The sequence below is a fragment of the Zea mays genome, chromosome 4, assembly GCF_902167145.1.
Source record: "Zea mays cultivar B73 chromosome 4, Zm-B73-REFERENCE-NAM-5.0, whole genome shotgun sequence".
In the NCBI taxonomy this organism is placed as follows: Eukaryota; Viridiplantae; Streptophyta; class Magnoliopsida; order Poales; family Poaceae; genus Zea; species Zea mays.
The window spans coordinates 225,948,240-225,974,882 of record NC_050099.1 but is presented as its reverse complement, the minus strand read 5'-3'; the positions used below and the strand labels follow the sequence as shown (position 1 = coordinate 225,974,882).

The 26,643-nt window shown below is 45.1% G+C and overlaps 1 protein-coding gene across 2 annotated transcripts in view; it reads right to left on the bottom strand.

The window, feature by feature from the left end:
- Positions 1-15,534: 15,534 nt before the first annotated feature.
- LOC103654673 (uncharacterized) overlaps positions 15,535-26,643 on the bottom strand; it is a 118,262-nt gene continuing 107,153 nt past the window's right edge. Inside the window, exons 54-65 of one of the 2 annotated variants that reach the window (XM_020552861.2) lie at positions 20,105-20,260; positions 19,829-20,013; positions 19,216-19,749; positions 18,958-19,135; positions 18,083-18,225; positions 17,881-18,007; positions 17,566-17,787; positions 17,069-17,425; positions 16,826-16,984; positions 16,465-16,746; positions 15,911-16,050; positions 15,535-15,797 (exon numbers count right to left, since the gene is read on the bottom strand). In XM_020552861.2, coding sequence (XP_020408450.1) covers positions 15,967-16,050; positions 16,465-16,746; positions 16,826-16,984; positions 17,069-17,425; positions 17,566-17,787; positions 17,881-18,007; positions 18,083-18,225; positions 18,958-19,135; positions 19,216-19,749; positions 19,829-20,013; positions 20,105-20,260 — 2,427 coding nt within the window. In that variant the 3' untranslated portion in view covers positions 15,535-15,797; positions 15,911-15,966. The remainder of the gene's footprint in view (positions 15,798-15,910; positions 16,051-16,464; positions 16,747-16,825; positions 16,985-17,068; positions 17,426-17,565; positions 17,788-17,880; positions 18,008-18,082; positions 18,226-18,957; positions 19,136-19,215; positions 19,750-19,828; positions 20,014-20,104; positions 20,261-26,643) is intronic. The other variant, XM_008681518.3, reaches the window with a different exon arrangement.

Genomic DNA, 26,643 nt, shown 5'->3' with positions numbered 1-26,643 from the left:
AAGTGGAGGCGCTTGATCAAGGGGGAGCACAAGATAATCAAGTGATGGAGGAAGAAGTGCAACCGGCACCTCCAACCCAAGTTCGAGCGATGATTCAAAGGGATCATCCCGTCGACCAAATTCTGGGTGACATTAGCAAGGGAGTAACTACTCGATCTCGATTAGTTAATTTTTGTGAGCATTACTCCTTTGTCTCTTCTATTGAGCCTTTCAGGGTAGAAGAGGCCTTGCTAGATCCGGACTGGGTGTTGGCCATGCAAGAGGAGTTAAACAATTTCAAGCGCAATGAAGTTTGGACACTGGTGCCTCGTCCAAAGCAAAATGTTGTGGGAACCAAGTGGGTGTTCCGCAACAAACAGGACGAGCACGGGGTGGTGACGAGGAACAAGGCTCGACTTGTGGCAAAAGGTTATGCCCAAGTCGCAGGTTTGGATTTCGAGGAGACCTTTGCTCCTGTGGCTAGGCTAGAGTCAATTCGAATCTTGCTAGCATATGCCGCTCACCATTCTTTCAGGTTGTACCAAATGGATGTGAAGAGCGCTTTCCTCAACGGGCCAATCAAGGAGGAGGTGTACGTGGAGCAACCCCCTGGCTTCGAGGATGAACGGTACCCCGACCATGTGTGTAAGCTCTCTAAGGCGCTCTATGGACTTAAGCAAGCCCCAAGAGCATGGTATGAATGCCTTAGAGATTTCTTAATTGCTAATGCTTTCAAGGTTGGGAAAGTCGATCCAACTCTTTTTACTAAGACTTGTAATGGTGATCTGTTTGTGTGCCAAATTTATGTCGATGACATAATATTTGGTTCTACTAACCAAAAGTCTTGTGAAGAGTTTAGCAGGGTGATGACGCAGAAATTCGAGATGTCGATGATGGGCGAGTTGAACTACTTCCTTGGGTTCCAAGTGAAGCAACTCAAGGACGGCACCTTCATCTCCCAAACGAAGTACACGCAAGATCTGCTAAAGCGGTTTGGGATGAAGGACGCCAAGCCCGCAAAGACTCCGATGGGGACCGACGGACACACCGACCTCAACAAAGGAGGTAAGTCCGTTGATCAAAAAGCATACCGGTCAATGATAGGTTCTTTGCTTTACTTATGTGCTAGTAGACCGGATATTATGCTTAGCGTATGCATGTGTGCTAGATTTCAATCCGATCCTAAGGAGTGTCACTTAGTGGCGGTGAAGCGAATTCTTAGATATTTGGTTGCTACGCCTTGCTTCGGGCTCTGGTATCCAAAGGGGTCTACCTTTGACTTAGTTGGATACTCAGACTCCGACTATGCTGGATGTAAGGTCGATAGGAAGAGTACATCGGGGACGTGCCAATTCTTAGGAAGGTCCCTGGTGTCATGGAACTCTAAGAAACAAACATCCGTTGCCCTATCCACCGCTGAGGCCGAGTATGTTGCCGCAGGACAGTGTTGCGCGCAACTACTTTGGATGAGGCAAACCCTCAGGGACTTTGGCTACAATCTGAGCAAAGTCCCACTCCTATGTGACAATGAGAGTGCTATCCGCATGGCGGAGAATCCTGTTGAGCACAGCCGCACAAAGCACATAGACATCCGGCATCACTTTTTGAGAGACCACCAGCAAAAGGGAGATATCGAAGTGTTTTATGTTAGCACCGAGAACCAGCTAGCCGATATCTTTACCAAGCCTCTAGATGAGAAGACCTTTTGCAGGCTGCGTAGTGAGCTAAATGTCTTAGATTCGCGGAACTTGGATTGAATTGTAGCATACATGTGTTTATGCATTTGATCAGGTTCATTCTGCATTTTGTTGCTTATTGTGGTGCTCAAGTTGTACAAACACTCCCTGGACCTCACAAGTCCGTTGCAAAGTGATGCACATGTGTAGGGGGAGATGTGTTACAACTTGACCCTTTGAGACTAACCATGTGCTTGAGTTTGATAATTTAGTCTCGAAGGAGGATTGAAAGGGAAAAGGTGGACTTGGACCATGAAAGACTTCCACTGCACTCCGATGAGAGGGTAACTAATTCCAAGTTCATCTCATGAAATCTTATTGCCATTTGCTCTTAATTGAAGACTTTGGTGAGGCAATGAGGTCAAAAGGCCAAGATTGATCCCGTTTTGGTGCTTGATGCCAAAGGGGGAGAAAATAAAGGCCAAAGCGATAAATGGATCAGCTACCACTTGAGAGATTTTGAAAATAGTAGGATAGAGTTTTTGTTTTGTCAAAAGCTTTTATTGTCTCTTATTGTCTCTATTTTCAAAAGTTGGCTTCTTGTGGGGAGAAGTGTTGATTATGGGAAAAAGGGGGAGTTTTTGAAATCCGTGGTCAAATTCTTTTGAAATGACTCTCTTTATGCTTCAATATGTGTGTTTGACTTATAGATAGAGATTTGAGTTTGATTTGCAAAAACAAACCAAGTGGTGGCAAAGGATGATCCATATATGCCAAAATTGAATCAAAACCAATTTGAGTTTTTATTTGAAGTGATTTTGCACTTGTTCCACTTGCTTTATGTTGTGTTGGCATAAATCACCAAAAAGGGGGAGATTGAAAGGGAAATGTGCCCTTGGGCCATTTCTAAGTATTTTGGTGATTGAGTGCAAACACAAGGGCCTAAATGTGAATTTATGTACATGGATGAACAAGGTGAAAATCATGAAGTAAAGGTATGTTTCTAAGCCTTAGTACATTGGTTTTAAGTACTAATATATTTGTCTAAGTGTTAGAAACAGAAAGAAGAAGAATAGAGAAAAGGAGAAGGGACTTGGCTGTGTGCTGCCAAGACCCAGCTCGGTCTGGAGCACCGGACTGTCCGGTGTGCACCGGACAGTGTCCGGTGCGCCAGGCTGGCGCGACTCGAACTGGCCGCTCTCGGGAAATTGGCCGGCGGCGTACGGCTAAAATTCACCGGACTGTCCGGTGTGCACCGGACTGTCCGGTGAGCCAACGGTCGGCCAGGGCCAACGGTCGGCCGCGCAATCCGCGCGGGACACGTGGCCGAGCCAACGGTCGGAAGACGGCACCGGACTGTCCGGTGTGCACCGGACATGTCCGGTGCGCCAACAGCGCCAGATCTGCCAACGGTCTGCAACGGTCGTCTTCGCCGTTTAAGGAAACAAATCGGGCACCGGACAGTGTCCGGTGTGCACCGGACTGTCCGGTGCCCCCGACGACAGAAGGCAAGGATGGCCTTCCGGATTTGCTCTCAACGGCTCCTAGCTGCCTTGGGGCTATAAAAGGAGCCCCTAGGCGCATGGAGGAGATACACAAGCAACCTTTGAGCATTCTTGATCATCCACACTAAGTCTCTGCGCATTTGTTTGTGTTTCTAAGTGATTCGAGCTCTGTTCTAAGTGAGAACTCTGAGATAGTCTTGTGAGCTCGATTCTTGGCCGTGTGTGTGCGCTTTTGCTGTGGATTTGTGTGTGTTGCTTCCCTCCCTTACTCTGTGTTTCATTTGTGATCATATACTTGTAAGGGCAAGAGACTCCAATTTGTGGAGATTCCTTGCAAACGGGATAGTGAAAGGAAAACAAAACACCGTGGTATTCAAGTGGGTCTTTGGACCGCTTGAGAGGGGTTGATTGCAACCCTCGTCCGTTGGGACGCCACAACGTGGAGTAGGCAAGTGTTGGTCTTGGCCGAACCACGGGATAAAACCACTGTGTCACTCTGTGCTTGATTCTCTTGTGGTACTGTGTTTTGTTGAGATTGTTGAGACTTCACCTTAGCCACTTGGCAATAATCGTGCTAACACTTAACAAGTTTTTGTGGCTTAAGTCTGAAGTTTTTACAGGATCACCTATTCACCCCCCCCCCTCTAGGTGCTCTCAACCACGTTGTTTTTGCAAACTCTTTTGTAAATCCTTTTCAAAGTTCTTTTGCAAATAGTCAAAGGTAAATGAATAAGATTTTGCAAAGCATTTTTAAGATTTGAAATTTTCTCCCCCTGTTTCAAATGCTTTTTCTTGACTAAACAAAATTCCCCCCTAAATGAGATCCTCCTCTTAGTGTTCAAGAGGGTTTTGATATATCATTTTTGAAATACTACTTTCTCCCCCTTTTGAACACAATAGGATACCAATTGATAAAATTCTTTGAAAACACGAAGTTTTGAAATTGGTGGTGGTGCGGTCCTTTTGCTTTGGGCTCTTTCTCTCTCCCCCTTTGGCATGAATCGCCAAAAACGGAATCATTAGAGCCCTCGAAGTGCGATCTTCCCCTTTGGTCATAAATAAATGAGTTAAGATTATACCAAAGACGAAGTCCTTTTGCGCTCTCCCCCAAAGATGGAGAGTGACTTGGAGCGTCGGCGAAGGATGAGTTACGGAGTGGAAGCCTTTGTCTTCGTCGAAGACTCCAATTCCCTTTCAATATACCTATGACTTGGTTTGAGATAGACTTGAAAACACATTAGTCATAGCATATAAAAGAGATATGATCAAAGGTATAGGAATGAGCTATGTGCGCAATCTAGCAAAAGAAATTGCGTGAATCAAGAATATTGAGCTCATGCCTAAGTTTGGTAAAAGTTTGTTCATCAAGAGGCTTGGTAAAGATATCGGCTAATTGATCTTTAGTGTTAATGTAAGAAATCTCGATATCTCCCTTTTGTTGGTGATCCCTAAGAAAATGATACCGGATGGCTATGTGTTTAGTGCGGCTATGCTCGACGGGATTGTCGGCCATTTTGATTGCACTCTCATTATCACATAGCAAAGGGACTTTGGTTAATTTGTAACCGTAGTCCCGCAGGGTTTGCCTCATCCAAAGCAATTGCGCGCAACAGTGGCCTGCGGCAATATACTCGGCTTCGGCGGTGGAAAGAGCGACCGAATTTTGCTTCTTTGAAGCCCAAGACACCAAGGATCTTCCCAAGAACTGGCAAGTCCCCGATGTGCTCTTCCTATTGATTTTGCACCCCGCCCAATCGGCATCCGAATAACCAATCAAATCAAATGTGGATCCCTTAGGATACCAAAGCCCAAACTTAGGAGTATAAGCCAAATATCTCAAGATTCGTTTTACGGCCGTAAGGTGGGATTCCTTAGGGTCAGATTGGAATCTTGCACACATGCAAACGGAAAGCATAATGTCCGGTCGAGATGCACATAAATAGAGTAATGAACCTATCATCGACCGGTATACCTTTTGATCCACGGACTTACCTCCCGTGTCAAGGTCGAGATGCCCATTAGTTCCCATGGGTGTCTTGATGGGTTTAGCATCCTTCATCCCAAACTTGATTAGAATGTCTTGAGTGTACTTCGTTTGGCTGATGAAGGTGCCCTCTTGGAGTTGCTTCACTTGGAATCCTAAGAAATATTTCAACTCCCCCATCATAGACATCTCGAATTTCTGAGTCATGATCCTACTAAACTCTTCACATGTAGACTCGTTAGTAGACCCAAATATAATATCATCAACATAAATTTGGCATACAAACAAGTCATTTTCAAGAGTTTTAGTAAAGAGCGTAGGATCGGCCTTTCCGACTTTGAAGCCATTAGCAATAAGGAAATCCCTAAGGCATTCATACCATGCTCTTGGGGCTTGCTTGAGCCCATAAAGCGCCTTAGAGAGCTTATAGACATGGTTAGGGTACTCACTGTCTTCAAAGCCGGGAGGTTGCTCAACATAGACCTCTTCCTTGATTGGTCCATTGAGGAAGGCACTTTTCACGTCCATTTGATAAAGCTTAAAGCCATGGTAAGTAGCATAGGCCAATAATATTCGAATTGACTCAAGCCTAGCTACGGGTGCATAGGTTTCACCGAAATCCAAACCTTCGACTTGAGAGTATCCCTTGGCCACAAGTCGAGCTTTGTTCCTTGTCACCACACCATGCTCATCTTGCTTGTTGCGGAAGACCCATTTGGTTCCTACAACATTTTGATTAGGACGTGGAACTAAATGCCATACCTTATTCCTAGTGAAGTTGTTGAGCTCCTCTTGCATTGCCACCACCCAATCCGAATCTTGGAGTGCTTCCTCTACCCTGTGTGGTTCAATAGAGGAAACAAACGAGTAATGTTCACAAAAATGTGCAACACGAGATCGAGTAGTTACCCCCTTATGAATGTCACCGAGGATGGTGTCGACGGGGTGATCTCGTTGGATTGCTTGGTGGACTCTTGGGTGTGGCGGCCTTGGTTCTTCATCCTCCTTGTCTTGATCATTTGCATCTCTCCCTTGATCTATGCCGTCATCTTGAGGTGGCTCATTTGATTGATCTTCTTCTTCATCAACTTGAGCTTCTTCCTCATTTTGAGTTGGTGGAGATGCTTGCGTGGAGGAGGATGGTTGATCTTGTGTTCTTGGAGGCTCTTCGGATTCCTTCGGACACACATCCCCAATGGACATGTTCCTTAGCGCGATGCACGGAGCCTCTTCAATACCTATCTCATCAAGATCAACTTGCTCTACTTGAGAGCCGTTAGTTTCATCAAACACAACGTCACATGAGACTTCAACTAGTCCAGTAGACTTGTTAAAGACCCTATATGCCCTTGTGTTTGAGTCATATCCTAGTAAAAAGCCTTCTACAGTCTTAGGAGCAAATTTAGATTTTCTACCTCTTTTAACAAGAATAAAGCATTTGCTACCAAAGACTCTAAAATATGAAATGTTGGGCTTTTTACCGGTTAGGAGTTCATATGATGTCTTTTTGAGGATTCGGTGAAGATATAACCGGTTGATGGCGTAGCAAGCGGTGTTGACCGCCTCGGCCCAAAACCGATCCGAAGTCTTGTACTCATCAAGCATGGTTCTTGCCATGTCCAGTAGAGTTCGATTCTTCCTCTTCACTACACCATTTTGTTGTGGCGTGTAGGGAGAAGAGAACTCATGCTTGATGCCCTCCTCCTCAAGGAAGCCTTCAATTTGTGAGTTCTTGAACTCCGTTCCGTTGTCGCTTCTTATTTTCTTGATCCTTAATCCGAACTCGTTTTGAGCTCGTCTCAAGAATCCCTTTAAGGTCTCTTGGGTTTGAGATTTTTCCTGCAAAAAGAACACCCAAGTGAAGCGAGAATAATCATCCACTATTACAAGACAATACTTACTCCCGCCGATGCTTATATAAGCAATCGGGCCGAATAGATCCATGTGGAGTAGCTCAAGCGGCCTGTCGGTCGTCATGATGTTCTTGTGTGGATGATGGGCTCCAACTTGCTTTCCTGCCTGGCATGCGCTACAAATCCTGTCTTTCTCAAAATGAACATTTGTTAGTCCCAAAATGTGTTCTCCCTTTAGAAGTTTGTGAAGATTCTTCATCCCAACATGGGCTAGTCGGCGGTGCCAGAGCCAACCCATGTTAGTCTTAGCAATTAAGCATGTGTCGAGTTCAGCTCTATCAAAATTTACTAAGTATAGCTGACCCTCTAACACACCCTTAAATGCTATTGAATCATCACTTCTTCTAAAGACAGTGACACCTATATCAGTGAAAAGACAGTTGTAACCCATTTTGCATAATTGAGATACAGAAAGCAAATTGTAATCTAATGAATCTACAAGAAAAACATTGGAAATAGAATGGTCAGAAGATATAGCAATTTTACCAAGACCTTTGACCAAACCTTGATTTCCATCCCCGAATGTGATAGCTCGTTGGGGATCTTGGTTTTTCTCATAGGAGGAGAACATTTTCTTCTCCCCTGTCATGTGGTTTGTGCACCCGCTGTCGATGATCCAACTTGAGCCCCCGGATGCATAAACCTACAAAACAAGTTTAGTTCTTGACTTTAGGTACCCAAATGGTTTTGGGTCCTTTGGCATTAGACACAAGAACTTTGGGTACCCAAACACAAGTCTTTGACCCCTTGTGCTTGCCCCCAACATATTTGGCAACTACTTTGCCGGATTTGTTAGTCAAAACATAAGATGCATCAAAAGTTTTAAATGAAATGTTATGATCATTTGATGCACTAGGAGTTTTCTTTCTAGGCAACTTAGCACGTGTTGGTTGCCTAGAGCTAGATGTCTCACCCTTATACATGAAAGCATGATTAGGGCCAGAGTGAGACTTCCTAGAATGAATTCTCCTAATTTTGTTCTCAGGATAACCGGCAGGGTACAAAATGTAACCCTCGTTATCCTGAGGCATGGGAGCCTTGCCCTTAACAAAGTTAGACAATTTCTTAGGAGAGGCATTAAGTTTGACATTGTCTCCCCTTTGGAAGCCAATGCCATCCTTGATGCCAGGGCGTCTCCCATTATAGAGCATACTTCTAGCAAATTTAAATTTTTCATTCTCTAAGTTATGCTCGGCAATTTTAGCATCTAATATTGCTATATGATCATTTTGTTATTTAATTAAAGCCATGTGATCATGAATAGCATTAATATCAACATCTCTACATCTAGTACAAATAGAAACATGCTCAACACTAGATGTAGAGGGTTTGCATGAATTAAGTTCAACGATCTTAGCACGCAAGATATCATTGTTATCTCTAAGATCGGAAATTGTAACATTGCAAACATCTAGTTCTTTAGCCTTAGCAATTAAATTTTCATTTTCTACTCTAAGGCTAGCAAGAGAAATGTTCAATTCTTCAATCCTAGCAAGCAAATCATCATTATTATCTCTAGGATTGGAAATTGCAACATTACAAACATGTGAATCAACCTTAGCATTTAAACTAGCATTTTCATGTCTAAGGTTGTCAATCATCTCATGGCAAGTGCTTAGCTCACTAGATAGTTTTTGACATTTTTCTACTTCTAGAGCGTAAGCATTTTTAACCTTAACATGCTTCTTATTTTCTTTAATAAGGAAGTCCTCTTGGGTGTCCAAGAGATCATCCTTTTCATGGATGGCACTAATCAATTCATTAAGTTTTTCTTTTTGTTGCATGTTGAGGTTGGCAAAAAGAGTACGCAAATTATCTTCCTCATCACTAGCATTATCATCACTAGAGGATTCATATTTAGTGGAGGATTTAGATTTAACCTTCTTTTTGCCGTCCTTTGCCATGAGGCACTTGTGGCCGATGTTGGGGAAGAGAAGTCCCTTGGTGACGGCGATGTTGGCGGCGTCCTCGTCGTCGGAGGAGTCGCTAGAGCTTTCGTCGGAGTCCCACTCCCGACAAACATGGGCATTGCCGCCCTTCTTCTTGTAGTACCTCTTCTTTTCTCTCCTCTTGCCCTTCTTGTCGTCGCCCCTGTCACTATCACTTGATAATGGACATTTAGCTATAAAGTGACCGGGCTTACCACACTTGTAGCAAACCTTCTTGGAGCGGGACTTGTAATATTTCCCTCTCCTTTGCTTGAGGATTTGGCGGAAGCTCTTGATGACGAGTGCCATTTCCTCATTGTCGAGCTTGGAGGCGTCGATTGGTTGCCGACTTGGTGTGGACTCCTCCTTCTTTTCTTCCGTCGCCTTGAATGCGACGGGTTGAGCTTCAGATGTGGTGGGTTCGTCAAGCTCGTTGATCTTCCTCGAGCCTTCGATCATGCACTCAAAACTTACAAAATGCCCGATTACTTCCTCGGGGGTCATTTTAGTATATCTAGGATTACCACGAATTAATTGAACTTGAGTAGGGTTAAGGAAAATAAGAGATCTTAGAATAACCTTAACCACTTCATGGTCATCCCACTTTACGCTCCCGAGGTTGCGCACTTGGTTCACCAAGGTCTTGAGCCGGTTGTACATGTGTTGTGGCTCCTCCCCTTTGCGAAGCCGGAACCGACCGAGCTCCCCCTCGATCGTTTCCCGCTTGGTGATCTTTGTAAGCTCATCTCCCTCGTGCGCGGTTTTGAGCACATCCCAAACCTCCTTGGCACTCTTCAACCCTTGAACTTTGTTATACTCCTCTCTACTTAAAAAGGCGAGGAGTATCGTTGTTGCTTGTGAGTTGAAGTGCTCGATTTGGGCCACCTCATCCTCATCATAATCCTTATCCCCTACGGATGGTACCTGTGCACCAAACTCAACAACATCCCATATACTTTTGTGGAGTGAGGTTAGATGAAATCGCATTAAATCACTCCACCTAGCATAATCTTCACCATCAAAAGTTGGTGGTTTGCCTAATGGGATGGAAAGTAAAGGTGTATGTTTAGAAATGCGAGAATAGTGTAGGGGGATCTTACTAAACTTCTTACGCTCTTGGCGTTTAGAAGTTACGGAGGGCGCATCGGAGCCGGAGGTCGATGTTGATGAAGTGTCGGTCTCGTAGTAGACCACTTTCCTCATCCTCTTTTGCTTGTCCCCACTCCGATGCGGCCTGTGGGAAGAAGATTTTTCCTTCTTCTCTTTGTGGTGAGAAGAAGATTTATTCTCCTTCCCTTTGTTGGAGGAGCTCTTCTTCTTCTCCCTCCTCTTGGTGCGGGACTCTTCCGATGAAGTGCTCCCGTGGCTTGTAGTGGGCTTTTCGCCGGTCTCCATCTCCTTCTTGGCGTGATCTCCCGACATCACTTCGAGCGGTTAGGCTCTAATGAAGCACCGGGCTCTGATACCAATTGATAGTCGCCTAGAGGGGGGGTGAATAGGGCGAAACTGAAATTTACAAATATAAACACAACTACAAGCCGGGTTAGCGTTAGGAACAAGGAAACGAGTCCACGAGAGAAGGCGCAAAACAAATCGCAAGCAAATAAAGAGTGTGACACACTGATTTGTTTTACCGAGGTTCGGTTCTTACAAACCTACTCCCCGTTGAGGAGGCCACAAAGGCCGGGTCTCTTTCAACCCTTCCCTCTCTCAAACGGTCCCTCGGACCGAGTGAGCTTCTCTTCTCAAATCAAAGCTGGGAACAAAACTTCCCCGCAAGGGCCACCACACAATTGGTGCCTCTTGCCTTGATTACAATTGAGTGTTGATCACAAGAACAAGTGAGAAAGAAAAGAAGCAATCCAAGCGCAAGAGCTCAAAAGAACACGACAAATCTCTCTCGCTAATCACTAAAGCCTTTTGTGGAATTGGAGAGGATTTGATCTCTTTGGTGTGTCTAGAATTGAATGCCTAGCTCTTGTAAGTGGTTGAGAAGTGGAAAACTTGGATGCAATGAATGGTGGGGTGGTTGGGGTATTTATAGCCCCAACCACCAAACGTGGCCGTTGGGAGGCTGTCTGTTCGATGGCGCACCGGACAGTCCGGTGCACACCGGACATGTCCGGTGCCTCCGCCACGTCATCACTGCCGTTGGATTCTGACCGTTGGAGCTTCTGACTTGTGGGCCCGCCTGGATGTCCGGTGCACACCGGACATCTACTGTTCCTTGTCCGGTGCGCCAGTATGGGCGCGCCTGACTTCTGCGCGCGCAGAGCGCGCATTAATTGCGCTGCAGGTAGCCGTTGGCGCCGAATAGCCGTTGCTCCGGAGTTGCACCGGACAGTCCGGTGCACACCGGACATGTCCGGTGAATTATAGCGGACGAGCCGTTGGAGATTCCCGAAGCCGGCGAGTTCCTGAGGCCGCTCCTCCTTGGCGCACCGGACACTGTCCGGTGTACACCGGACAGTCCGGTGAATTATAGCGCGAGTGCCTCTAGAAATTCCCGAAGGTAGCAGGTTCGCGTTGGAGTCCTCTGGTGCACCGGACATGTCCGGTGGTGCACCGGACACTGTCCGGTGGCATACCGGACAGTCCGGTGCGCCAGACCAGAGGTGCCTTCGGTTGGCCCTTTGCTCTTTTGTTGAACCCAACTTTTGGTCTTTTTATTGGCTAAGTGTGAACCTTTAGCACCTGTATAACTTATACACTCGAGCAAACTAGTTAGTCCAGTCGTTTGTGTTGGGCAATTCAACCACCAAAATTATATAAGAACTAGGTGTAAGCCTAATTCCCTTTCACCTATTCACCCCCCCTCTAGGCGACTATCAGTATTGTTTTTTGAATTTTAGCTTCAGCGTTTATTTTCTGGTTTCGAACTAATAGTTTTCTTATTACAGCCGAACTGTCACCACTGCCGGATCCATATAACCCCCTAGTTGATCCGGTCATGAAAGAAGCACTGGATATAATGAGCATTGCTAACTCCATCGTCGACGAAGTCGTCAACAAGATGCTGAACGAAGCCGCAGAAAAAATACTTAAGGAAGATTAGACTTTATTGTAATGATACTCTGTAACATTTGGTGTATGGAACAATTAATCAGACATGTGAATTGTTGTAATATATTTCTTTGTGATGCATGAAATTTACGCACATACCGTTTTTGAGCCTTCGGCGAAAAAACACCTTCCCTTCTTTTCATTCTTCGTAAAGAAAGAAGCCCTTTCTATGGCAAGTTTGATAAAACTGTATTTCCCGAAGTTTGCTTCGTGCCTCAGCACATTTTCATTCAACAAAGTATTGTCGAAGATTTACTTCGTATCCAAACTTTTTGTCGTTGATGTGATATGATGTATGATGTAATGTTATGCGGAAAGATGCGATGTTATGATACAATATGGTGGTGATGCCGAAGACACACACGCATGCGCCCACACTGGAACACACAAGACTCTGCATCCCCTTAGGGACGTCTTTGAGTTTTTAAGCTCTACATCCCCTTAGAAACGACTTTGGAGCTTCTTTACCTTCTAATTCGGTGGTATTTAAGCTCTGCATCCCCTTATGAACGACTTTGGAGCTTCTTCACCTTCTATTTTGGTGGAATTTAAGCTCTGCATCCTCTTAGGAACGACTTGGAGCTTCTTCACCTTCTATTTCGGTGGAATTTTTAGCTCTGCATCCCCTTATGAACGACTTCTGAGCTTAGAAAACTTACTTTGCGCTCCCTTAGGAACGACTTTTGTAGCTTCAGAACTTACTCCGCTCCCTTAGGAACGAGTTATGTAGTTTCAGAAATATGTTTAAGACGTATTTTACTCGTTGACACAAGCTCAATTATTACATGAAATCGAATTTTAGTCCTACATGACTTGTTTCTCATACAAAAACTAAAGTGGCATAAAAGATAAAGATACATCAATAATAGGATATTCTTCAATAGATATGCTTGGATTCTGGCACAGTGCTATTGACTATGCGAGCTTCGGATTCCTCCCGAAAATCACGCTGATGCTGTGCGTGCGGGTGCCCTTCTGGATGCTAGCTTCGGGTCTGAGTGGGTGGTAATGGTGGCGGTAATGGGAGCTGGGCCCAGAAAGCTTGAGAGTGACTTGTCGAAGCGACAGAAGCCGAAGGTTGTTGGTTGACTATGTACTCTGGTACATAGGGAGAGTAGCATGAAGGAGTATGTAAAACCTGCTTCGGCTGATTCTGCCGCGCTTCAGCTTCGACAATCTCCTTTTGCTTCTGTATTGTGACTTGGCATGTTCTTGTGGTGTGGCCCTTATCTTCTTCACAGAATAAGCAATATAGCCTTCTGGGTTGATCCCCGTACCTTCCTCCGAAGCCCCTGCCGCCTCTGCCCCTTAGGGCTGGTGGCCTAAAAGAGCTTTGTTGTTGCCCTGAAGATTGGGAGCTGTGTTGTGGCCTTTGAGGCTGGCTTTCTCTGTCATCACTTAGGCTAGAATTATGAATCGATCTGACATGCCTGGGGTGGATTCTTCCTCCGAAGCCCCTGGTCATCTCAGAAAACCTGTAGGCTTCTTTCCTTCTCTGACGGAAATCATTATCAGCCCGGATATATTCATCCATCTTCTGAAGAAGCTTCTCCAGGGTTTGTGGGGGTTTTCTGGCAAAATACTGAGCTGTAGGTCCTGGCCGAAGCCCTTTGATCATGGCCTCAATGACAATTTCATTGGGCACTGTGGGTGCTTGTGCTCTCAGACGCAGGAACCTTCGAACATATGCCTGAAGGTATTCCTCGTGGTCTTGCGTGCACTAGAACGAAGCCTGAGCAGTGACTGGCTTCATCTGAAACCCTTGGAAACTGGTGATCAGCATATCCTTAAGCTTCTGCCATGTCGTGATTGTCCCTGGCCGGAGAGAAGAGTACCAAGTCTGTGCAACACTTTTGACTGCCTAACGAAGGATTTCGCCATGACTGTAGTGTTGCCCCCATATGAAGATATGGTTACCTCGTAACTCATTAGAAACTGCTTCATGTCTGAGTACCCATCATACATAGGGAGCTGGTGTGGCTTGTATGATGGGGGCCATGGGGTAGCCTGTAATTCTGCTGCTAGAGGAGAAGCATCATCAAAAGCAAAATTGTCATGATGGAAATCATCATACCATTCGTCATTGTTGTAGGAGTTGTCTTGACAAAGCTCTGTGTTGAGGTCTTCGGTCTTGGTCATATTGGGTGAGATTCAGCGGCCTCATCAATCTTCTTCTGAAGATCGGCGAGACGAAGCATCTTTTCCTTTTTCCTCTGGACCTGTTGATGAATGGCTTCGAGGTCCCTGATTTCTTGGTCCAACTCCTCCTGAGGTGTCGGACTAGTAGCCTTCCTTTTTGGCTCATAGCTTCGCGTAATGTTTCTTGGTTGACGTCCAGTGGCTGCAGTGCAGCCCCTAGCCCTGAAGACTTCTTCAGCGGCATGACGAAGGTCACAGCTTGCCGAAGGTGGTCAAATGAGTTCACCGGAGGTGGCGCCAATGTTGGTCACTTGTTCTCAAATGGTATGAGTTAAGAACAAGGCAACACATATGTTAATGGTTAAAATACTTTCGTCCTTCGAAGCATTATCTCACTTAGGATATAATGATCTTCAGACGAAGGGTACGAAGAACAAGCCTTCATCATCTCAACATGTAATAATAAAAGCAGGAACATGGGGAACATATAAAGAATATGAATGATAATATTAAATCATTAGATTATCTATCTTTTCATTATATGATCATGAACAAACATTAATACTATTGGATTATATTTGTAGCTTCGGCTTGACAGAAGGTAAGAATCCAAGAGTGACGTGCGATTGATTATAAGTCAACGTGAACAGTACGGTATTACTGTTCATCTATTTATAATTTGATCATAATTCATTAGGTTTTGAGCGTAAATAGTTATAGATATAGAATAAACATTGTTACAATGGTCAGATCGATATCACACGTGAATCCAGGTGGTTGTCGTGAATACTGAGCCAATGTGGAAGTGGAATACTTGATACACACAATCACAACAAAAATAGATTTTCAATCACCCTAGCCTTCATGTCTAGACCCCAAGGGTGAAAATAGCGACATTAGAGGGATCATCACCGATGGGTGACCAGATGTCGTTAGTGCGTCTAACAGTAGTGGTTGCATCACCAAATGAATTGAACTCCCATCTTACCAACTTTGCATTGTCGCATACTATTATTATATTCAAAGGGACTTAAGCCATGTACAACCCTGAGACACTAGTTTAGTTTTCTAAAAATGAAAAACAATTAATAAACTGCATGACATAATCCTGAAACCGATCATAAATACATCTATAAGAGACACGGTGTAGTAGTGAAGTGATAAACTCTTCGCGAAGAACCGGTCCGTCAAAAAATCCATATTGAATGTGATTGTATATGCCGAAGGAAACCAGATCTGTAGTGGTTTGGCCAAAACTCGGACATGGATCTCCCCATCACAAGAATAGTAAATGCTTTTAATGAGCAAGGTATGATCATAGAGATCTGTGAAATGAAACCATAGTAGTAAAGACACGTTAACGGTTTGGGTCTTTAGACAATCGCAAGAGAACACATTAAACATTGCAACAAGACAGCAGCAATGAATCTTGCATAATTTGCATTATTATTTTTTTTCTTTATAACAGAGATGTTCACATTTACATGAATACCGGCGCCTCCTAAAATATATCTATTTACATGAAGGCAAAGTACCTATCCTCTGATACCTATAGTGTATATGTAGAATATATCATTTGCCTGGTAACCAAAAGTGTCAACCTAAAATACCTGCAAAACAAATATAAACTGCAATTCAGCGCAGCCATGTAAAATGCTATTATTTTTTTCTTTTGTGAAACAAAATTACACAGTACTTAAGTGCTGTACTTAAGTGCGCTTACCTTCATCCTAAGATTCTACTGTGTTTAACACTAAAGTGTGCATTTGTGTTGACCTTTTAACCAAATGATAAGTCTTGGATACTTCGGCCACTACTATTGCGAGGGGCATATGGCCTTGGTACCTTCCATCTCAAGAATTCCTGAAATGTTGAGATCATGTGTGAGATTAATCAAGCAGTGTTACCGTACACGTTCAATCATAGCATTATCCAGGATTGTTTAAACTGCTTAGGGCTTGTCTAGTTACATAAGGATTGGAGGGAACTGAAGGGAAAATAAACTAATTTTCCCCTCAACCCCCTCGTTCTCCTTTAATCAACTTCTAACCAAACAAGCCCTTATGACTAGTTTGGAAACTCAAATCTCCTTCAGGATTGAAGGGGATTGAGGTGAAAATTAGTTCATTTTTCCTCAATCCCTTCCAATCCCAATTTAAGGTTTCTAAACTAGCCCTTAATATTATAAGTTTGATCTCACACACAAAGTTCAGCCATTCATGCTATTTCATCATATGGATGCGTGTGCCCTTACTGTGCCCAAGGTTCTTCACATACCTTCAACGAGTTTGGACCGTAAGCTTTATAAGCTTTGTCAATTGCCGAGTAAATGATAGATGCTTGATCTGAACCTCGATTACACTTGACCAAACGAACAATTTCCTTCGAATTTGAAGGTTTAGCTTTCAAGTATAAAATAAGCTTAGAAGGCCAGGAATCTGGAGGATCTTTTTTCCCATGGGTCATCTCCACTGTTACCAAATCATCCCATAATACATCCCATATTACTGAACAAGGATCCTTCGTAGGATTGAACTTACGCTGGGTCATCATTGGTAACTGAAACCAAACATACAAGCATGTGACAAAAATTTGATTGACAAGTGCAAAGAAAGGTATAAAAAAGCAACTGTCTTACCTGAAGCAATAGTACTCTTCTGTGAGTGATTAAAAAAATCTTCCCCTTAGGAAGTAAAAAATGATCCTCATAAGCATCGGTAGAAGCAAACTTTCCTCGGATTTTAAAAATATCAATTTGACCAAGGAATGTAGCACATTCAGCTAGATGCAAGATAGCCTTCACATCCAAAGTTGCAGAAGAACATCAAATCAGAGAGGTATTCACAAATTAAGGCTCTGGCCTAGAAAGATCACTAATTACCTGGCCAGTAGCTTTGTGTCCGTCATAAGGATAGAGCAAACTATTCCCACCAATAGCTCGAGGAAGACGCCTACGCAGCAACTGCTCCTCAGCCATTATCGCTGATGATATTTTCATTTTTACCGCATTGGCACCTTCAGTAGTTTTTGATAAAAGATCAAGAACTCCGCTAACTGGTTGTGCAGCTGCGCCAATTATACCCTTTCCAACTCCTTGCACAAAACCTTCAACACCAGAAGATTTTGCACCCTCGATGGGCTTTGTCAATATGCCTGTGACACCTCTGAAGATGCCTTTTGCAAGAGCACCACCTCCATCTCTTATGACATCCCCAAAGTCTTCCACACCTTTGCTATCCTGGAGAATACAAATCAAAAGTTTTCAGAAAGAGAACAAATCAAAACATGGTGACTTTTATTTTTACATATCCGGCATTTGGTAAGCCAAATACATGCATAAGCATAGTAAAAGAAAGAAAACAGAAAACAGGATTGAACCTGTCTCATCCGGCCCTGAATGAATTTCTTGTCCATAGACAATGCAGCTATCCCCTTGCTCATGTTACTCAGAGCGCTACTCGCATTACCAAGAATATCAACACCGGAAAGTAGCTGAAGAGGTTGGCTAAGAAGATCCTTTTGAATGTTAGATATAGCAGAGTTCATAAGTGCACTTTGCCGCATGCACAATTCCTCCCGGTATCTTTGAGCTATACGGACCTTGATGCAAAAATAAATACATATCAGTATACAGATGGAAACTATATACTTGTATGGATGATGCTGATACATGAAATTTCATAACAGCCCTACCGGCATATGCTCCATGTTTCCCAATGCAGTCATCAACGACGACCAGAACCCAAATACTCCCCTTGGCCTTTGGCTTGGGGACATTGCCATTGACACTCTAAATCGGATCTCGGAGATGTTCAGAAGCCTGAAAGAAAAGGTTCAGTAAAATAAATAGGGTAATAAAAAAAGAACAAGCATCACCATATGGTCAGGTACCTACCCAATTTTCAGTATGGGGTCCACTGAAACAGCTGAAGGTTGATTGCTATATATCCTATCGAATTTTAGGTGTTGAATCATCTCATGGAGGCGCCAAATGATTGGTTCATGGATGTTAACAAAGAACACACAATTCTCAGGAACCTACAAAAGACAAAAGAAGATAAAATGAAATAGCGAGGTGAATGGTGTCACAAAACTGATATACAGGTTCGTTCACATGATTCAGATGACCATTTTTACAGATTTTGTGTTTGTCGTGTACAGTTTTATTGACTATATTTGTTAGAGTGTTCATGGGCCTGGCCGCCTATTAGGGTCCCTATTTACCTGTACTGTAGCTAGGGATTACTGTTCACTGTGCCAGTCACTCCCTCTCTCTCATGGTATCAGCTGCCTAGGTCTTCCCCTCTCCCCAGCCCGCCGCCGCCGCAGCCCCATGGCCGGCCGGCCGCGCTTCCCTCCCCCGCCACCGGTGAGCCGCCATCCCTCCTCTGCTTCCCCGCCGCCGCCGACGTCTTTCCCCCTCTCCCTCTCTCATATCGCGCTGCACTGGCCGCGCCCCTAGCGGCCGTGCCGCCAGGGCGCGCCCTGGTTGCCGCCGCCGCCGCTCCTTCGGGCCCAGCGCCTACCCCCCTGCTGCGCCCACCCCACCACCTCCGGGGCCCGCGCCGCCGCTCGCCCCCGCGCCATGGGAGTGACTGGTACAGTGAACAGTAAAGCCTAGCTACAGTACAGGTAAATAGGGACCCTAATGGGCCAGGCCCATGAACACTCTAACAATATTTAATATCTATATCCAGTAGCTGCTTCCGCTTCTGTTCTAGAGAAAATGAGTATGGTCTATGTATAACCAACATTGATGTATTATCCCACCTGGACACCGACATAAGGATAGACACAAAAATCAAGAGAATTGTTGGTCTGAACTGTCATAGAGAACTTGAAAATATAGTCTGACTGATTTTCAATCTTTTGAGGACAGAAAAGTACAGGCATAGGAACAAATGGTAATTGATTATCAACTTGAATCCAATGCATCCGCATTTTGAGCCTGCATGAAAAGAAGATATTTGAGAATACAAGCAGTGAGAAAAAAGTAGCCTAATAAACAAGCAAGAGTATTGTTGTTACCGATTTACTCCAGAGCCAATTCCAGATGAGTATGCAAGTAACAGTTGCTGCACTGAGAGGTAAAGAACTTCCTCAGGCATATGGTCAATTACAGAAATGCCAAGCTCCGTTAGTTCCAAAGTAACATGAAATTCACTATCCAGATCAGGAGATGACTGCCCATAGTCGACCTCTGATGGCTGAAAGATTGGTGATAACATCCTTTCAGTTATCTGTCCTCGATTTCTATTATCTGGCAGCCAATCAATAATTTGAATAACATTCAATTTCCCCTCCTTCAAGACAGTGACACGTAAGGCCTTCTTAAGGGCATCTGAATTAGTAAGGGGCTGATGATCCATTACGACATTGATGTCATATGTCATGGAGTTCATAGGGTCAGTTCCATCAACCAAAACTTCCAATAGATGCCTTCTGCTCAGGTCCTCCAAAAAGAAGGAAGCTGATGAATTCGGAAGCAGATTACGCCATGAATGATCATCACCACCAAACTGCCGAAACCGTATAGGCAAGAACATGGAGCGATTCTCCACCCTGAGAATAGTTTTGATTTTACTGAATTAAATGTTCAGTTTTTAAGTAGACTGTATAGACAAGAACAACCGAGCAGTACCTGTATGGGCTGGACCAGCAATCAAGCTGAAATACAACTTCATGCCGTGAACTTTTTGTTCCACTTCTCACATTTACCCTGACAAAAGCCTGATCATTTCCTGTTGTGCTGTTCATGAGCACACACATAACTCCATTAGCATTGATACTAAAAGGTGTACTCCATTGGTATCCCTCCAACCTCAACTGCAAGTACAAAAAAAGGTTAAGAAAAATGTGGCGCAGTAACATTAAGAAGTACACAAAGAACAGCGAACGGCCAGTTCAAACTAATAACCTTTAAAAGTTCACTTCCAAATTCTGATCGCCATTGAAATACTTTTGGAGGTTCATATGGTTGTAAGGGCTCTTCAGTCTCATCATGATATTCAGATAGAAAAATAGTTCTTCCAATTCTATTGATAAGAAGTGCTCTCGGCAGTAAATTTACCACCTGCATTGTTAGCAATTTCAGAAAAGTTCAAGTATATAGTTAAATATAACAACACTTCATCATAAACCTTATGCAAACAGAAAATTAACAAAACATATCGATCAAGATTCAAATTACCAAAAAGCAAACCTTTGATTTGCAAATAAGAGTATTAAAACTTAGCTCGTGTTATGGATATTAAGTGGACCATGTGAACAAAAGGACCAGAATCATCAGTCAAAAACTGTTCGCAATAGTTTTACTACAAACAATAGGCATGCTTAAGCACAGAATCTATCATGAAACACGTCTGAGCTCAAAAAAATGATTAAACCTCTCAGAAGTTGATCAAGATTCAAATTACCAAAAACCAAACCTATGATTTCCAAATAAGAGTGTATTAAAATTGAGCTCGAGTAATCGATATTAAGTGGACTATGATAACAAAAGGACAAGAAGACAGAGGACAGGGTGTTCACTGATCAGAAGGATAAGATTGAGGTGGTCTGGGATTTTTACAGCAATTTGTTGGGATCTGCGGGACAGCGTAACTTCACTCTTGATCTTCAATCCTTTCATCGATCAGCTGTTGATCTTACCGAGTTAGACCGGATTATTGACGAGGAAGAAATTTGGAACACCATCAAATCCATGCCTTCAGATAAAGCTCCCGGGCCAGATGGCTTTACAGGTAGATTCTACAAGATGGCGTGGCAAATTATCAAAGTAGATTTTATGGCTGCTGTGAATATACTGTTTCAGGGTGATGATAGTAGAGTTTTTCTCCTCAATTCTGCTTATATTACCCTGCTGCCCAAGAAAGTTGATGTGGAGGAGGTAAAAGATTTTCGCCCTATAAGTCTGATCCATAGTTTCGCCAAGATCATCACTAAGCTGCTGGCTAATCGGTTATCAGGGAAACTATCACAGCTTGTGTCACCTAATCAAAGTGCGTTCGTGAAAGGTAGATACATTTTGGATAACATTGTTCTTGTGCAACAGATGGCCCGAGTTTTGCACAGGCAAAAGGAACCGAGAGTGCTCCTAAAGCTTGACATCACCAAGGCCTTTGATTCAGTTTCATGGCCTTTCCTTTTGGAGGTCTTACAACATCTTGGTTTTGGTGCTCGATGGTGTGATATGTTGGCAAAGTTGCTACGCTCTTTTTCTACTAGAGTTTTGGTTAACGGTGAACCGGGAGAGTTGATTTATCATCAAAGGGGGCTCCGTCAGGGAGACCCTTTATCTCCTATGCTCTTTGTGTGTGTTATGGACGTTCTAAATTCAATAATCTTGAAGGCTGAGAGCTATGGTTTGTTACAGCCGCTGCTTCGTCGGGGAATTGGACAGAGAATTTCCTTATACGCCGATGATGTGGTTCTGTTTATGCATCCGGTGAGGAGTGACTTGGAGACAGTCAAACAAGTTTTGAAGGTGTTCGGTGAAGCCTCAGGACTTGTTACTAATTTAGCAAAGAGCTCGTTTACTCCGATTTGCTGCAATGACCAGGAGGTTATGGCAATCCAAGAGACGCTATCTTGTAATTTGGTGAATTTTCCTTGCAAGTACTTGGGCCTGCCTTTGTCTATTAGAAAGCTCTCCAGGAGGGACCTTCTCCCTCTAGTTGAGAAGGTTGCAGATAGATTGCCTGGTTGGAAAGCTGCTCTTATTCACCCGGCGGGTAGGGCTACTCTTGTCAAATCTGTCCTCTCAGCTATTCCAGTTTACCACCTTATTGCACTTCAATGCCCCAAATGGGTCATCAAAGCCATTGACAAGATTAGGAGAGGTTTCCTCTGGAAAGGCCGCAAAAATATCAAAGGTGGGCACTGTTTAGTGGGTTGGCAGAAGGTGTGTTTACCATTGACTTTGGGTGGTTTAGGTGTTCCAAATCTTGAAGTTATGGGCTGGTCCCTCAATTTGAGATGGTTATGGTTGAAGAAAACACAACCTGAGCGGCCGTGGGCTTTCTTGGATGTCCAAGTTCATCCCAATGCTGCTGCATTTTTTGCTGCATCGGTTCAGTCAGTTGTGGGCAGTGGAACTGACACCAAATTTTGGACTGATCGCTGGCTGCACGGTAAAAGATTTGCAGATTGGGCTCCTTCGCTGTTTGCTGCTGTTAACAAGAAGGCTGTGAGGTCAAGAACAGTCCAGGAAGCAATTAATGGTAGCAGCTGGGTTCTTGACATTAGGGGCAATTTCTCCTCTATGGCTTTCTCCAAATTCTTCCAGATCTGGGATCTTGTTCGGGAGGTTCAACTGTTATCAGATGTTCCAGATCAGCACATATGGACACCTTCCCCCTCAGGCTCTTACTCGTCCAAATCGGCGTATGATCGTTTTATGATGGGAAGGGTGGGTTTTGCGCCTGCTGAGCTTATTTGGAGAAACTGGGCCCCTCCAAGATGCAAGTTCTTTCTTTGGCTCGCGACTCGAGATAGGTGCTGGACTGCAGATCGCTTGGCGAAGAGGGGTTTGGACCATCCTGTTCAATGCCCCCTTTGTGATCAAGAGGATGAAACGGTGCATCATCTTTTAATTTCTTGTGTCTTCTCTAGGGAAGTGTGGTTTAGGATTTTCTCCCTGGTTAATCTGCGGCAGTTCTCCCCCGCAAGGGATGATTTGGTTTTCCAAGATTGGTGGGCTAATTTGGAGGCCAAGGTCCCTTATGCGCTGCGCAAAGGGATTAACTCCCTTGTGATGTTGGTGGCATGGTGGCTTTGGAAGCAGCGGAATAAATGTGTGTTTGAGGGGGATGCTCCTAGTGGCAACCAGATTATTCAGAATATCAAAGACGACGCTCAGAGGTGGTGTCTCGCGGGTGCCAATGATCTGGGCACCATCTGGCCTTAGTTTAGGGGCAGCTTTGGCTGTCTTCTAGATGGATGTTTATTTTTATTTTTATTTTATTTTATTTTATTTTTTTACTTTTTTGTTGTTTTTCTGTACTCTGGTCTTCTTTAGACCATTGGTATTTCTTCTATCTTAATATATCTAATGCGCGGTTCTCCTGCGCGTTTTAGAAAAAAAAAGAATGATCAGTCAAAACTGTTTGCATTAGTTTTACAAAAAACAATGGGCGTGCTTAAGTATGGGATCGATCAGGAAACACATGTCTGAGCTCCAAAATGATTAAACCTCTCAGAAGTTAAAACCTACTGAGAGAACCTGGAGTGTGAACTTTCAGAAAGTGTAGATATGCTAATGCAAAGCCATATCACTATCAATGTTTTGAAAGTCAACACGAGAGATAATACTCAGAGGAACTCATTATGTGGCTTCTGCTGCCTGCAGCCTGCTGAAGATGGCCAGCTGGCGGTAGAGGAGGGGCAGCCAGCAGCAGAGGAGAAGGGGCATCCAGCAGCAGAAGAGAAGGGGCAGCCGGTAGCAGAGAAAGGGCAGAGGAGGGGCAAACTCGGAGGAACTCATTATGTGGCTTCTGCTGCCTGCAGCCTGCTGAAGATGGCCAGTTGGCAGCAGAGGAGGAGGGGAAGCAAGCAGCAGAGAAGAAGCAGAGGATGGGCGGCTCGAGGCAGATAAGCACTGTCGAGGTCGTGTAGAGGGCATCGGGCTCTAGAGTGTGGAAGGCCGGCTGCCGGCCAAGGAGGTGGCGACGTTACGAGCACAGAGACGGCGGGAAAAGGCGGTAAAACAAGCGGACGGGCGCGGGCGGCACCTGTATGCAACGGTAGAAAACCTAATGGGCCATTGGTAGCCAGCCCATTAGCACCCTGCCCCAGCCGCGAGATCCCGCTCCTGGTCGCTCATAGCGCCTAGTCGGGCGATTAGTCGCGATTAGGTGACGATTAATCGGACGATTGGACGACGAGACCTCCTAGTCGCCTTGCTACCCCTAATCGAGCCTAAAGACCGACCAGGCCGATTAATCGTGACTAATCGAACGACTTGAAATCATTGCAGTGAACTAAGTAGGCGTTGGAACATAAAGGACGCAAACATCACCAATGGCAACACGCTCGTGGACGAAGTGGTGGTCGATCTCAATATGCTTTATGCACTAGTGATGGTTGGGTTGGTGGAGATAAATGGCGCCGACGTTGTCACAGTAGACGAGAGTGCTGTTGAAAATAGGACTATGATGCTCCAAAAGGAGCTACCAACGCCATGACGTCTCAGCCACACCGTTAGCCACAACATGGTACTCGACCTCAGCAATCGATCAGGAGATCACAAGTTGTCGCTCAACGACCAAGAGATGAGGTTGCCGCCTAGAAAGCTGATGTAACCAAAGGTAGGCCAACACGTGTCCGGGCAACCCGCCCAGTCAATGTCAATGTCGGCGACAAGTGTTGACGTCGAGTAGACCTAAGCGTGGACCAGCCAACCCGCCCGAAAAAACCCGACCCTGCCCGACCAATGCAACATGCGGGTACGAGGCTTAGTTTTTTTTGACCCGCAACAATCCACAAGCCATGATTTTTACCAAAAACCCGACCCAACCTGAAAAAACATGGCCCAAAACTAAAAAACCCGATCCAACCCGATAAAAACCTAACCCAACACGTCCAACAGGAAGGCACGAGCCACCATGCTCATGAATGACGTCCTTCAGCTCGACAATGACAATGCCGACTGTCGAGGATCCAAGACACACACTGTCCATACGACACCAGGAGGGCATAAACATGCGGTCATCAATGAGGATACGATCGTCAAGGACATAGCGCTGCAAAGCGAGGACAAGGTCGTGCCAACCGCTGAATGTTCTAGACACCAGTCGTCTGAGCGTGAAGGATGGCGACGATGGAGGCCTCGTTAGTGCAGAGGGCTTCAACATCGCCAGAAGCAAAGGGCGTGCAGTCTGCAACGACCACCTCAAGCTGACACTCGGCTTCCGCAAGCTGACAGTTAGAGGCATCCACAAAGGCGCGCTCCTGCTCCCAGATGAGGGTGACGGTCCACTGACGCATACGCGTGGTGGCGACAACGGACTTGGATGTGGCAAGAGCAACAAGGGTGAAGTGAACCACAACCACCTCATCATGAGGGGCGCAACCAACAAAGAGGCCCAACAAGGGAAGGTCAGTCGGCCCATCGACGGCCAAGCCGGCCGAGTCGAGAAAAATAACCGAGGTGGCAGTAACAACCAAGGAAGAGGCCGTTGTGATACCATATAGGATGGCGCGAGAGCGCCAATAGAAACAGGGCTAGCGATAGCGACGCTTGGGAGAGGCGGGGCGATAGCCATGGCACCCGACGGGGGGTAGTCATGGGGGGAGAGTGAGTGGCGGCGGCAACGTTCATGCCAGCGGCCGAAAAACACGCCGAGCCACCGGCGACGAAGACGGGATCTAGCACAGTCGCCCACAGCCTGGTGGCATACAAGGCTGGGGGGGAGGCGCCGACGTCCATCCCGGTGGCAGGCAGACCCACGCAAGGGCCGACCGAGCCAACAACATCAAGGGCGAGTGCCTAGGGCTCGGTGTCGACCGGGTAGACAACAATGGGCCGAGATGAGGAGAAAGGGGGTAGGCAGCACAGGGGTGGGGGAAGACCACGCTAGGATGATGCGGCGGCTAATTGCTCGGAAGAGCAGTTTTTTTCTCGAACACGCAGGAGAGCTATGTATCATCATTACATTATAAGATAGAAGTAGAACAATACAAGGGCCAAAGGCCTACAGAAACAAAAAAAAAGGAAAAAGAAAAAAAGAAGAAACACGACACTAAAACATCTAATCCAGAGAAGCAACAACGTGCCTCAATGTGGGTCATGACCATAAACTAAGAGCAAGGAGCCAAGGACAAACCCTTAGCACCAACAAGACACAACAAACTACATTCATCCTCAGCTAAAGACAAGGCCCTAGCGACACTAGGCGGAACACCTTCAAAAACACACTCGTTGCCATGTCGCCAAATACACCAAGCTCCTAAAATAAACAGAGTTGATACCATATTGGAGGAGCAGCTGGCAGCTAGGGTTAGGAGAAGGCTGCTGATACCATATTGGAGGAGAATAGAATAGTAATCACCAGAATATGGGAGGATAAATATAGTAGCACCCATAATGGGTTGTATACAAGCCCTAGACCCAATAGGGAACAACAGAATCTAACACTTGGGCTAAATTACCAAATGGGTCAAAATACAGAGCAGAACAACTTTATGTATTTTTTATCATAGTTATTAAGGTGGTAAGGCGGTGTAAGGCGACCGACCCCCGTTTTATCTTTTAAAAAAAACTCGGTCGGGAGGGAAAGACCGCCCTCCCGGTAATATATTAAGAAGAGACCGAAACAATGGTCCCGGCCGAGAAAATCCCCGAACCCTGGCCCCTTATCACTAACGGGCCGGCGTCAACTGTCCACTCTGCAACGGCCCAACCGGAGGGTGGCGCACAGGACATCGTAACCCGAGAGCGGATGGGGCACAGCGAGG